Source organism: Chenopodium quinoa, unplaced genomic scaffold, assembly GCF_001683475.1.
Source record: "Chenopodium quinoa cultivar QQ74 unplaced genomic scaffold, ASM168347v1, whole genome shotgun sequence".
Taxonomy (NCBI): domain Eukaryota; kingdom Viridiplantae; phylum Streptophyta; class Magnoliopsida; order Caryophyllales; family Amaranthaceae; genus Chenopodium; species Chenopodium quinoa.
The window spans coordinates 16118995-16134189 of NW_018742204.1; the positions used below are offsets into that span (position 1 = coordinate 16118995).

A 15195-nucleotide genomic window follows, 5' to 3' on the forward strand; every position below is an offset into this window, starting at 1 on the left:
TCTTACATCTGGTTTCAACTTGAAGTTCCAATGCTTTAGGGTATCTTTTACTCCACCTCTTAACCTCTTTTCCCAAGTAATGCATGCTCAATTTTTCTCACCTTGGTTCTTTTGATAACTTCAATTCAAGTGCACCATACACTAAAGATATTGCCAAAAAGAAAGGAAAATATATTACTCTCTTCTTCGTGTGAACTTCTTAGTCACATACCCGTGCATGTCGTGGACTCTACAGTCTATATGATATCTAGAAAAAATTGTCATATTGTATACATTACTGATTAGATTTTTCATATGATCGATGATACTGTAACCGGTAGATCTATACAACATTTGCGAAACATACCTAGAGAACTTTTACGTGACTTTTTTTTTTATCCCCCACCCCTTTTATGTACTTTTTTTAGAGGATCTTTTATGTATTGCTTAAGTTTAGTAATGAGCGGAAAATAGAAATTACAAAATTAGTATAATGATATGATATGATCTAATCTCTTTTCTTTAATAAAAATTGAGATAATATAAAAGACTAATTACGAATATAGAGGATATTTTATATTGTAATGAAAGTAACTAAGTTCAATTGTCTTAAAATTACCCTACGCGCATCAGATTGAGTTTACTTGGATTGAACAACGTAATTGAGCTTATTTGGGCAATTATAGTCTTGTTAAAATAATTATTTCACTAAATAATGCACTAAATAATAATTATTATAAGTTAGGAGTATTACCTAGTTAAATATGCACGACAAAACGATTACTTAAGCATGAAATAAGGAGATGACTGAAGCAACAAAGAAATAACCTGATGAGCTCGATCAATAATAAATTGACAGCCTAAATTAGATAAGAAATAATGTACAATTATTTTATCAACGCGTCTTGTATGTGGCTGACCACACTGTGTGACAGTTTGTAAAGCAATAAAGTAATTCCTAAATAACTAATTGAGTAACATTTATGACACTGACCGAGTAATTTCTATATATAATACTGACAAAGTAACCCTATAACACAACACATTAACCCTTGAACACTGACCGAGTAACTCTAATAACACTGACAAAGTAACTCTTATAATGACAGTGTAGCTAGCCACATATAAGAATTTGTGTTATTTTATAAGATTTTGAACTAATTGAAGTTTGGTCTTCCTTGTGAATTGGGAGGAGCACAAGATTATTAGTCAAGTTGTGGCATCTATACTCCTAAATTCTATCATTTAATTGGGGTTATAAACTATATAATAAACTTTAAATCATATAATATGTCATACAAAAATATTATGGTAACTGACATTGCAGTTCAATTTAAATCTTCTGACATACAAATGAAATTCCTTACAAATTCTCAGCTAATTAACTCATAGGCTAATAGAAGTACATGAGAAATATTATGACTAGCAAGTTTTAATGTTATTTTTATGTTAATGCATGATACTAATCAAGTAATTTATGCTAAATTTAATTAATTACTATTTTCCATCTTTGTCAATCACATGTATGTTACAGCTAGTTGCTGTCACAGAAGTATATTCTCAATCTTGGGTTGAATTTCTTTTTATGATGGATTACATGGTAGGTGATCTGTGACCGTATATTATGCAACATTTACAAACTTAATTTATTGATTAAAATTGAAGAACTTTAATGTATAATATATGGTGAAATTTTGGTACCATTTCTTGGAGTCTCTTAGAGTAATTTAGATAAATCATCATCTTGATAACTATGTCAAAAATGTACCCTTTAATTTGTTAATCCATCAAATCCACGCCAATAGCAAAAGTTTTATCATAGTTTTTCTTTTTTTGGCGTTTAGACTTTAGAGAACCACAAGAGTAGGGGTGAGAATCGATCCTCAGATCTCCTGAAATGGGAGGAAAGCTCTAACCATTTGAGTCATTTCTCACTCTCTTTTCCTGAAATCCGGAGGAAAGCTCTAACCACTTGAGTCATTCCCCACCCTCTTTTATCATAGTTTAAGTCCACAGAAAAGAGCCGTTGAAAGCTCACTCACTTAGATAACTCCCTCGTAATTCATATAATAAAAGTCGTGTTGGGTGATATCCAAAGTTTGAATGCTCAAGTAGTGAGCTGAATTTTCACTTACAATTGATACCATAAAACATTGTAGCATGAAATCTATCAAAGCTCGGCGTCAATCAGAATTTGAAGATCGATAATCAATGAGCTAACAAGTTTATGGAAATTTCTAACCAATACGAAATTTGTACAATGTAATGTACTACCTCCGTTTCTTATGATGTGCAACAAACGAATATTTTATATCTCACAATTAATACCCTTTGTTGCACGTAATAAGAAACGGAAGTAGTATTTGATTTGGTGCATAATATTATGCATTCTTCACTAGACATCGTATTTACCTCCATTATTTATGGATCATATTAACTTCACAAAGTCCAAATGATTTTGAGTAGGAAATCTAGCACAAAAAATTCACAAAACTCAATCTCACAACACCCGCTTCAATTGATTTAACTTTGATAGCTCAACCAATATTGGAATTATAGCACGAAAATAAATAGAAAATTATCAACAATTGAACAATATTGCCAAAAATCATGAGATTGGTTATATAACAAGTGATGGTGATTTTTCATTCAAGCTATGCCCATGTACATGATGGCAAAATTGTGTCAAAACTCTCTCAATTACTCTAACCTTAATTAATTAATCTAATACCCTACTAGCTATTTACAATATGAATTAATCAATAAAATAAAATCTGCCCAAAAAACAGAAAAAAGGAAGACTTTTTTTTTATCTTTGTTAATCTTCCCATTCTCTAAGAAAAAGAAAAAATAAATAAAAAGAAGAAGAAATGAAGTTCATTCATGCCAACAAAGGAGCATAACAACACATCTTCTAATGATATAAAGCCTTGCTCTTTGTTCTCTAACCATGCCACTTAATCCACGATTAACAAACTTCCTCTTGCTTCCTCCCATACTTGGACTGCTCAACTTCATCTTTAGTTTTCTTGAGTTTAATTAGACTAATTAATGATGATAATTAGAAGAGAGGAATTTGTGGTTAATTTGGAGAAATGTAGTGTAAGAATTTAGTGAATGAAAATGCAAGAAATGAGATATGTGGAAATGAAGATTTGGAGGGTATTTTATAGGAAGGAAAGTGTGGTCCAAGGAGGTTACTATTTGGTCTTGACTAAAAAGATTCAAGGATGGGGCATGAAAGGGCGTGCATTGCCCTCATAACAACTAGACAATAACACTTGGGTCCCATTTAATTAGGCCACTTTATACTTTCTTTTTCTATGATGACTAGATGAGAAGACTATTAGATCAACAATAATTATTATCATTTTATCATGCTATATTTTTATAGTCCACATACATTAATTTGTAAATTTGGTGTTGGTATGACACTAGTTAGGAATAAGGGTGCGTTCTCTTGAACTTAATTTTTGTTTAATTCAGTTTCAATTATTTCAGTTCAGTTTAATTTCTAATTTCCTTCTCTTTTAAACAATTTAGTTCAGTTCAACTCTAATTAGTCCAGTTCAGTTCAACTCCAAATAGTACAGTTCAGCTCAGCTTTAATTCGGTTAATTAGAACAGACCCTATAGTCACATATATTATTGTAGGATGTATGATTATGGAAGTGCACAAGTGGGATATGTAAGTAGGTTGAGGAGTCAGACTAATATCAAATTAATACATCTATCTATGAATAATTTTCACTCTAACTTGTTTTATTTTATGAGAATTACACTTTTTTCGTGGAGTTAACTATCTAAAAATAGTGATCTTGTATATTATAGTATGAAACATGTAATAAGCTTATGAGATCAGTGAATAATGTAAGCTCAAGTCGAGTAAGATTTATTTTAGATTAACAGAATTCTATGTTGTGTAGGAAGAATTCGCACCCTAACTTGTTATGAGAAATACACTCTTTTTGACTAATCGGTGATGGCCACGTAATAAAATAGATGATGAAAGGAGCTACTATACATATATACCACGCTCTTCTTCACAATGATCATCCTTAAAATAGATGCTTAAATTTGGTGAATAAATTAAACTAGTAACAACTAGGTTCATGTTATGGGTCACCATAACCGAAATACTAACTAAACAATCCTTCCTATATCCTAATACACCAAAAGCGTTGAAAAAGAAGTAAGTGATTAATTAAAATGAATATTCATAAGAGGATTACATATACAATTAAGCTATAGTTTATAGTGTATATGTATTATTGGGTATTTGTCATTTTCTAAGAAGGAAGAAAGTTTATTTAATTTAAGTGTAGGTATCACCCACCAACATATTGGGTCGGCCATTATATCAAATAAGGTAACAAAGAGTTATACAAAATTGTGGTATGCTCCTACACTTATTTATTTTTGGTGCTATTTAGCAAATGCTCCTTCACTATGTGTTTGATGATAAGGTACATCAAAATTATTTGGGGCCGAACGACAATATGTTTCCTATTATTTTTATTATTTTTTTAATTAGTTGTAACCAACTAATTAAACATAGATTTATTGTCAATTAATTAAGGTGGTTAATTTTAATTTAATATACGTCTTATTATCCTTTTGTTATTGCAATTATATAATATGATTCTTGTGGGGACGAATATAATGTCAAATTTGTCATGAAAAAAAGGAAAAGAAATTAGAATATACTCGTATATGTGATGTGTGTATATTTTTAATTGTTTGGGGAAATCTAAGGAGTGCATGGGGTCAAAGGAGGGGTTTTATGGTACGCTCTATTGTTGCTAAAATTGTCTCATATCACTAATTTTACTTTTTCAAGTGTTTTATGGAAGTGGGTTGATAGTTTTGTCTTTGCAATAAGGGTTTGAAGATATAGTAAAATTAAAGGAGATTATTAGAATCATATAAACTAAAATGAACTCTTTTTAATATTTATCTAGCTTGATACAAACCAAGAAAAAAAGGGCAAACTTTTGTGAATTGAATAAAGGGAGATATAAATATCTTTCAAAAAAGGGGGGGGGGGGTTATATAAATATCTTTCACAAAAAAAAGGGTTGGGGGGATATATGAATATGGACTATAGTGTAAAAGTTTGATGAATATCATAAATGTGGTTGTTTCACTATAATACATTGATCTATTCATTTCATTTACACTTAATTTTTCACTCAAAAAAAATATTTACACTTTATATTCAAAAAATAAGTTCAATGAGGTTTGATCGGTTTTGATAGATTTAAATAATATTCATTAAGAAAAAAATAAATTAAAACAGATTCAAATAGAAATTAATAAGGACTATTTAGTTAAGTTCAATTTACAACTAAAATAGTTCATGTAAGTTCTCATAAGATCAAATTTATTCAAATGACTAAAATTAAAATAAATAGAGTATAATTTAAATTATACCAAGTTATTTAATATATGTCCTTAGTTGTCATAATGTTGGTATAGTAGCCCCCTAATCCATATATACGCATGCAATGCTTATTTGGTGAATAAGACCATTAGTTTTGGAATGATATACCTTAAGATAGAGAATCAAAATAATTAAATATATATATATATATATATATATATATATATATATATATATATATATATTATATGTAACATTATTGTTTGATTTTAAACAATTTTGTGCTCAACTCTTAATAATATTGTAAAAGAGATATATTAAGTATAAATTATACATTAATAAAATCGACCAACTTGTAATTTATTTTTATTGTGCATTACTAAATTCCACACAATACCATATTATAAATTATATTTCATGTGTATATATAGTTTGTTTTTAAGGTTGCATATATCATAATCGTTACATATTTGATGCATTTAACGGTCCACAAATAATTTATACACTTTGTAAACTTCAAGAATGGCCCTCATTTTATCATTTTGACCCCTTAAATAATACGTTAATGAACAATTTTTACCTCTTCGGTTTCAGAAGAGAACAATGTTCCTTATTTCAATACTGTCAAGCATATTAGTTGTTGTACCAAAACCCTTATTTTGAGATTTTCTTGTTGGGCAGTTCGCCATTAACAATCGTATAAGAAGATACTTATGTTTCCTACAAATCAATATATTCAATTAATACTTAATTACTGAGTACTGTATGATTCTTTATATTATATGATATGATTTTATTATTACAACATTTCGTATAACATTGAGTAGCATTATTTCGATTTTCTATAAGAGAATAATATTTACTGCAACACACTGCTTGTGATCTTTAGGAATAATCAATTCAATCAGTTAATTTTAACCGATAACTGTCTGACAAAGTTGTCTTGGTTATCTCTTAATAATTAACAATTAGGTTTAATTTAAATAGGTTTCCTAAAAAAAATAGGGTTTTTCTAAGCTATGCCCCCAAGGTTATTGAGAATCTAAGGTTTGCCCATGTTTTTTTTAAAATTATAAGATATACTCTCCAACTTAAGGTGTTAATTCAACCGTACCATATAACGTCAATCCAATGTTAGTAGTTGTGTTAACGGTTCATTACCACACTTTGGAGAGAAATTTCACGCTCAGATTGGGTTAGAGTTATATAAGTAGGTTAACATTTAACATTTTTTTTCAAATTTTCTCATTTGCTTTTCCTTCTTTCTTTTAAAAGCAAACATTGATATGTCAAGCTCTCGATGTATTTCTTATTCTTTTTTCTCATCCGCTTCTTAAAACTTCCTATTTATTTACAATTCTAACACCGAGTTTACGTCAGAGGGTACAATTGATTAAACAACTTAAGTTGGAGGGCACAACTTGTGATTTTGAAAAAGCATGGACACAACTTAGAAACTCAACAACCTTGAGGGCATAGCTTAGAAAAACCCAAAAAATATAGGTTTCCTTTAATTGAGGAATAGTTTTTTTTTTTTTTTTAAATTTTTATTTTAAAAATATTTTTATGTTCCATTCATTTCACCATATGGGCTAATTGGATTTGGGGATCAGTTGTGGGTGGTTAGGATCCAGACCCCTCCCAATTATTATTGTCGGAGATCGAAGTTGGGTCCTCCCTACCAAGTGTAGTTTCAATCATCACTATATGTCTATACCAACAACCAAACTTACATTTTGTCAAAAATTGTTAGCTGCGCCGTTAACCATGAAATCTTAGAGGTATAAAAGAGCTAAGTTGAAACATTCATTAAAGAAATCAAAATCAAGCTCGACCAAAGCTCATATATTGATTCGATCATTTATATTTTATACTACCTCCGTTACAGGTTATGTGTAACTATTAGACATTTTCCCTCTCTGCTTTATGTCAAATCGTTGTACAAAACCTGTAACGGAGGTAGTATAATAATATAAGTCAATTGAATTAGAATATATGTCATAACTTCTTTTATATTTTGTAACATAGTTCATGACAAAGAATGTTTGTGAACAAATCTCCACCTAGCCCCAAACCCTAATTCTACATACATTGTCTAACAATTCAAGCTTGATCAATAATTTGAGCTCGAGCGATGTCAATGTATTGACCAACGCAAGCCCGATCTTGAGTTTAGCTAGCATAATGAATAAGATAGTCCGATCCTTAGCTTGTTTACAAAACTCTATGTATGTTAAATGCGGGTCTGGGCCACATCCGCAAACCAAGAGAGAGAGTTCACTTCACAAGATCAAAGGAGGTTTCATCCCAAAACCATATGGCAATAGAACTATAAGAGGAGTAGCCCCTTAACCTTATAAAGTATTTAACTATCTCTTCTTCAACCAATGCGGGACACTTACATTTGGGGACACTTGAGAGATTTATTTTTCAACAATGTACCATAAGATTATACTTGCATTATTATGAGTTTATGACATTATATGTAATTCCTAAAACGTTTCACTTGAGATCCTGATTATTATATCTACATTCCCTAATAGTGGATTATTAGAATTAGTCGATTAGAGGTCTGTTTCCATAATAATCAATCACTTTCTCAATCGATTGGTTTTCTCGTTGAAAATAGCCCAAGCTCCTATTTACATTCACTCCTCACTATTATTATATTTAAAAGAAATAAACAGTTATTTTACAGTTCAAAGTGTAGATTAAAAGGTGTAAAATTAGTGAATTACTACTATAAAATGCCCTAAAGTTAATTAAAGTTGCTTTTAGTTTCCTTAATTTCCCGATCCAATTTACTCAATCAATCATGTATTATGATCGTGTAGGTCCAATAATCATGTAGAAGATCTATTAAAGGACATTAGGCGTGATTAAAACAGTTAAATCTTTATCAATACACATTTAGAATTCATTAGTACTATCTAATTCAAGTCAACAAAGACTAATCAACTATAAAATAGGTTATGATTAGAGCTACATAGTGATTTAAGTGTGCATTTTTAGGTGTGCTTTAAAGATGATTGTTCTTATCAAAAATCTATTGTGGGCTCCCAAATCCCTACGGAATTTTAATTTTGGTTCATAAATAGTTATAAGGAAAAGTCGTGTACAAATTCTTAGGTGCACCCTGGTCCATCTATTCTAGATGAACCACCTCCTAAAACAAACCCCTATACAAATAATTAAATCAAATGCAGCTCTACTCCTTCCTCCATCTTTACTTCTTCTTCTTCCTTTTTTTTTTCTTAATTAATTTTTTGTTTCATTCTATACAAAATCTTTTTTTTTTAATCTAATCTCTTTTATTTATTTCTCGATTTCAATTCATTTTTTTTTTCAAATTCTTATTTTCTCTCTCCTCTGTTCTTTGATTTTTTTTCCCATTAATATTTTTCATTGATTTTTTGCAATTAAACTGATGGTTATTGTCGATATTTCTGAAAAGATCAATCCAGGTTAGTTATTATGAATTCATTGTGATCAATATTAATTTTTTTTTATATATATTTTGAGATGAATTTGTGGATGAAATTATTGTTTTAATAATATCAATTGAATTCATTGAAACTAATCTGATCGATTTCAATCGTAATCCATTATGATCGATTAATTGATATTTTTTTATTGTTCTCATTAATTTGATCGATTTATTTAGTAAAAACAATCGAACATTGCAAATTTTGAATATTTAGTAGAAAAATCTTAACAATTGCAAATTTTGAACATTTAGTAAAAAAAACCGAACTGAACAACGAAAATTTTGAACATTTAGTAAAAATATCTGAACAATTGCAATATACCACACCTATACTTTTGAACATTTAGTAAAAAAAATCCGAGCGATTGCAAATTTTGAACATTTAGTAAAAAAATCTGAACTGAACATAAATTTTTTTGAACATTTAGTAAAAATATCTAAACAATCGCAATGTACCACACCTATACTTTTGAACATTTAGTAAAAAAAAACTGAACGATTGCAAACTTTGAACATTTAGTAAAAAAAATCCGAACTGAACTTCGAAAAATTTGAACATTTAGTAAAAATATCTCAATAATCGCAATGTACCAGGCCTTATACTTTTGAACATTTAGTAAAAAAATCTGAACGATTGCAAATTTTGAACATTTAGCAAAAAAATCCGAACTGAACATCGAAAATTTTGAACATTTTAGTAAAAATATCTCAACAATCGCAATGTACCACGCCTATACTTTTGAACATTTAATAAAAAATTTGATCGATTGCAAATTTTGAACATTTAGTAAAAATTACGAACATCGCAAATTTTGAACATTTAGTAAAAATATATGAACAATTGTAATATACCACGCCTTACTTTTGATCATTTAGTAAAAAAAAATGAACAATGGCAAATTTTGAACGTTTGATAAAAAAGCCGAAAATAGCAAATTTTGGAAATTTAGATACATCATCCAATTTTTTCTTCTGTTCAAATAATTTAGGGTTTCAATTCATCATCTAATTTCAAAATTCAACAATTATATAGGGTTTATTTTACTTACAGTTCATCTTCATCATTACTTGTTGAAGAATTTCTCGAGTGTCTAAGAAAATGTAAATATTGTTCAAAAATTCGAGAGTGTTTACAAAAATTTAAATAATTTTACCAAATTACAACAACTTTGAAGGAAATCAATCAACGAATTTGAAGAAAGCTAAAGAAATTTTAAGTTGTTTAAATATTTAATTACCTTTCTTGACCTTTTCTTGTTTTTTCTTCCATGGTGATTCTTCAATGTAGAGGAGAGAGATAAGTAGTTGAGTGTTTGAAAAATGAAATGAAAGTAATAAATGAAATCTATTGCATAGGAGATAGATATGTATGTATAGCGAAATTACAAAAAGAAAGAAACTAAAGAAATTGAGAGTGTTTGGGCCGCGTGAGTTGAAGTTTGTAGTGTATATGGACCGGTGGTCCATCTATTCTAGATGGACCAGGGTCTACAATAGACTTATTGAAAGTCGTGTATGTAGAATTGTAGATTGATTGGATCTCAAAAATTGAATATCATCCACAACACTTAATTAATTATGGAAAGGATAAAATTAAGCTAGCTAGTTGATAAAATATCTTATCACTAGTTAGACTTCAATCTATAATTTTGCCCCTCCCCCTTCCCTTCCCCCTCCCCCTCTTCCTCTTTTGGTGTCATGAGAGCTAGTGATGAGAATAAATTAGGAATCCCCTAAAGCCGGAAGGAAAACTCTCAAACTCTAACCACCCGAGCAGTTCCTCGCTCTCTCATAACTTTGAGCTTTGGCCCTACCTTGTGACTATAGATAGAAATGTATTAGCTACGTGTAAAGTCCAGGCATGTATAAATTAGTGTGTAAAATTTAACAGTTCTTGTTTGAACAGTGATTTTATTGAAAAAAAAAATCAAACTCTTGATTACAAATTAAACCTATTTTTACGTCGCACATTTTTTTTTTTATGCGGTTTGTTGTACCATGCGAAAGGGGTTACTCGAGTTACTCGGTTAGAGGTTACTTGAGTTTGTTACTCATGACTGAGTAACCCCTCAAGTAACCTCTCAGCGAGTAACCCCTCGATTATTCCATGACCGAACCCCTCGGGTAATCTCTCAAGTATTCCCTGACTGAGTAACCCCTGAATGAACACTCAAGTAACCTCTGACCGAGTAACCCCTGACTGAACCCTCAAGTAACCTCTGGCCTATTAACTCCTAACCGAACTCCTTAAGTAATCCCTGACTGAACCCTCAAGTAACCTCTGGCCTATTAACTCCTAACCGAACTCCTTAAGTAATCCCTGACTGAATTACTCGAGTAACCTTTGATCGAGTAACTCGAGTAAGCAATGACCGAGTAACTCAAGTAATCCTTGACCGAGTAACTCAAGTAACCCTGGCCGAGTAACCCCTTGACCGAGTGAACCCCTCGAGTAACCCCTGTCCAAACCCGTCAAGTAACCTCGACTGAATAACTCGGGTAACCGCCATCAAAATAATTGGAATAATCCCTTCCACACAGTATGGTTTGCTGCACCAAAAAGTTGTTGTTTATATCGTAAATTTTGACCCTAAGTCATAATCCTTTTCGTCCATCTTTCTCCGCATGCTTTTTGTTATGGAAGCATAACAATGTAATTAAATAATGAGTGGCACAATGCGAAGAATGATGGTGAAAAAGAATGCGAGAGGATCGGATTTATTGTAAATTTAAGGGATGATGATTAAAACTTCTTTTTGATTTTCTTTTGTCCATTTGCGGCCCTAATGCTCTAAGTAAGCTTCCAAATCTTATTTCCAATGATTTCTAGTCTTTTTAATAACTAGCTATGATGTATGTTTTTTATAATTAGGTTCGCTAAATATGCTATACATTTTTAATGCACTTTATTCTCTCTACTTTGATCATTTTATTTAGCTTAAATATATTGCTTCTCCATTTTTGTATTCTTCTTAACATTCATATCTAAAATTACTTAAATTAGGTACTCTATGATTGATATCAAGCAATTCCAATTTCGAATCAAATAATTTTAGGAACCAATTTGACTAGTTCTTAGAATTTTGATTGAGTTTAGGTACTCACCCCTAATCACATTCCCTTTTTTTTAGTGGAATAGGAGGTGGGTGATTTAATTTGATTGAATAAAAGTCATTTGACTTATTTGTGATTATCCATTACATATCTATATTCTCAATACAAGAATAACACCCCCTTGTTCTTAAAAATAAAATAAATAAAAGTAACTCTCCCTTAAAATAATGGCATAACTTTTTATATGCTTCTAAACAATTTATAAGGGTTTGTTTTCATACGTTGAAATTCAGTTCAGTTTAGTTCAGCTCAGCTCAGTTCAGTTCAGTTCAGTTCAGTTCAGCTCCTAATATCCTTCTCTTATAAATTATTCATTTCAATTCAGTTTAGTTCAGCTGAGTTGAGTCAATGAGAACAGGCCCTAAGTCTATACACCATTCTCAACGAAATCTCATTGATTTATAGGCGTAAAAATGATAAAACTTAATTTCCTTCTCTTATAAAATATTAAGTTCAGTTCAGTTCAGTCAATGAGAACAGGCCCTAAGTCTATACACCATTCTCGACGAAATCTCATTGATTTATAGGCGTAAAAATGATAAAACTTAATTTGTATTCTAGATTGGCAAATATCGGAAGAAGAATCTTTATTTCAAGTTCTAAATTTGCAACCCTATCAAAATTGGCATGTCAAATCTAGCAAACTTATAACCTTGTACAAACAAATAAACTAAACTAATGATCCCACCATGATTACCATGAGGGAATTGATCAAACCTTAGCTGGTGGTTAAGTTTGGAGAGAGAAGAGAGAATTTATTTAGTGTTATTTGGAGAACTCTTGGCGCATAGCTGTTATTTACTTGTCTTGTAATTAAAAGCATAAATAAGACAAAAAGAGTGATGGAAGTTGTAAATATGAAAATTATATTGGTATAAAATACCATTAAATGCTTTATTACTATAAGTATTTTTCTAGTGGAACAATAAGTATATAAAATTGTACATCAAATATTGTATCACTATTACTTATAAATAATATACTAAAATCCTGTTCTTTTGAGCTTCTAGGAGCATATCAGGAGTCAGCAGAGTAGAGTAAATCTCAGCAGAGCAGAGTAGAGCAAAGCTGAGTAGATTTTATTAATAATAATGATACTATTATTATATTATTATAATCTTTAAATATTAGTTATTATTATTATTAGATTTATTAAATATTAATTATTATTAATATTAATTATTAATATTATTATTATCAACATTATTAATACATTTATTAATATTATTAAATATTAACTATTACTATTATAAATTATTATTATTATTATTATATATTAATTATTGTTATTATATTTAAATATTAGTTATTATCTCAAATATTAAAATTTATTATTATATTAAATATTAATTATTATTTTATTTAAATATTAGTTATTATTATTAAATATTTATTATTATTATTATTATTAAATATTTATTATTATTATTATTATTATTATTATTATTATTATTATTAGGGGTGTTAAATACCGCCATCCAAAATGATCAAAACTGCAACATATAGTGTGAATGGACAACCATACCCTTAGTACTTCACCACTATCTTCCCTCTTGCCACCAATCACCAACACCTTGACACCACTACCCCAATCGATGACTAACACCACCACTACATCGACGATTACCACCACCACCTCCCTGACTGGCGACCCACCACATCCCCCTCAAAAACGTCTCACCACCTTCCCTTTTTGGTGGAAAGGTGGTGGGTTTTATTTTTCTGGCAACCGTACCAATCGGAGCCCAAAACCGGGCTCCGGTTACCATGGAATTGGTTTAGGTGCACGGTAACCGAAGCCCAAAACCAGTTGTCGTGCATGGTAACCGGATCCCAAAAACAGTTACCGTGTGCGATAACCGGAGCCCAAAACCGATTACCGTCACAGTAATCGATTTTGGGCTCCGGTTGCCACGCATAGTAACCGGTTTTGGGCTCCGGTTACCGCGGTTGCCTGAAATAAAAAAAATTAAACCACCACCTTCTCGAGTTCTCGCCGGCGGCGAGGGGAGGTGGTGGGTCGTTATAGAGGAGGGTGTGGTGGGTCGCCAGTTAGGGTGGTGGTGGTCATCGCTGATCGGAAGGGGTTGTGGCCTGTGGGTTGCCGAGAGGATAAGGGGTGGTGAAGTAGTAAGGGTACGATTGTCCATTCACACCAAATGGTTGCAGTGTGATCATTTTTGTTGGCGGTGTTAAGCAATCCACTTTATTATTATTATTATTATTATTATTATTATTGTTGTTGTTGTTGTTGTTGTTATTATTATTATCAAACACATCAGGACAGATCTCAGTAGAGCAATGCAGATCTCAACAAAGCAGCTCAAAAGAACATGACCTAAAACAACCCTATATATATATATATATATATATATATATATATATATATATATATATATATATATATATATATATGACCTAAAACAACCAAATAAATAGCTATTATGCGCCTAGTTGTACTCGGGTTTTGATACCAAGATATGGTTCTAATTATACACCCTTCATTCCTATTTATATGCAATGAATTGATAACTTTGACAATATACACATAATACATATTTAGCTATAAATATACACAATGTATAATTGTACTCTCTTCATTCCATAATATAGCGACAATTATCCTTTTCATTCTTTCATGAAAATGAAGAGTAAGGCTTGTAGGGATAGTGAAAGGAGTGTGTTATATTCTTAATTTAACAGTAGAGGATTGTGAATTATTGTTGGATTATCGACATATGTTTTTCAACAAGTAAATTGTTGTTGGATTTATCTCAATATATGATTTTCAAATAACAATTCCTTTTTAATACAAGTAGTTTTTATTAAAAACATACATATATTTATAGTCAATCATGTATTAATGCGTGTATCAATCAAACTGTTGCAATATTTAAACACATAATAACATTGTTTATTTCAAATTAGATCTAAACTAACTACATTTAATTAGATTTTATAATTTATATTCATTTCCTTTTCACCCTCAAGAAAATACCAAATGGGGGGTTTGACATTAGTCATCCTTAAATTTCCCTTGACTTATTGTAAGAATTAGTGCTGGGCTCCCATTACTGGGCTTTGGCCTGGCTAATTTATCTGACCAAGGACAATTAGTCAATTAGTAAATTTTTTAATATAAAATCATTCACCAACTTTTGGCTTTAGTGCTTCCCTAGCAAATTGAAAGTTCCCCTTGTGTAAATTTATGTGTTATCCAAAAATATATCAT

General features: G+C 30.5%; 1 protein-coding gene across 1 annotated transcript; it reads right to left on the bottom strand.

Moving 5' to 3' along the window:
* Window positions 1-2497: 2497 nt before the first annotated feature.
* On the bottom strand, window positions 2498-3140 carry LOC110693867. The gene has a single exon (XM_021871072.1). It carries the CDS (start codon window positions 2995-2997, stop codon window positions 2857-2859), a length of 141 nt encoding a protein of 46 aa, XP_021726764.1. The 5' UTR covers window positions 2998-3140; the 3' UTR covers window positions 2498-2856.
* Window positions 3141-15195: the final 12055 nt, after the last annotated feature.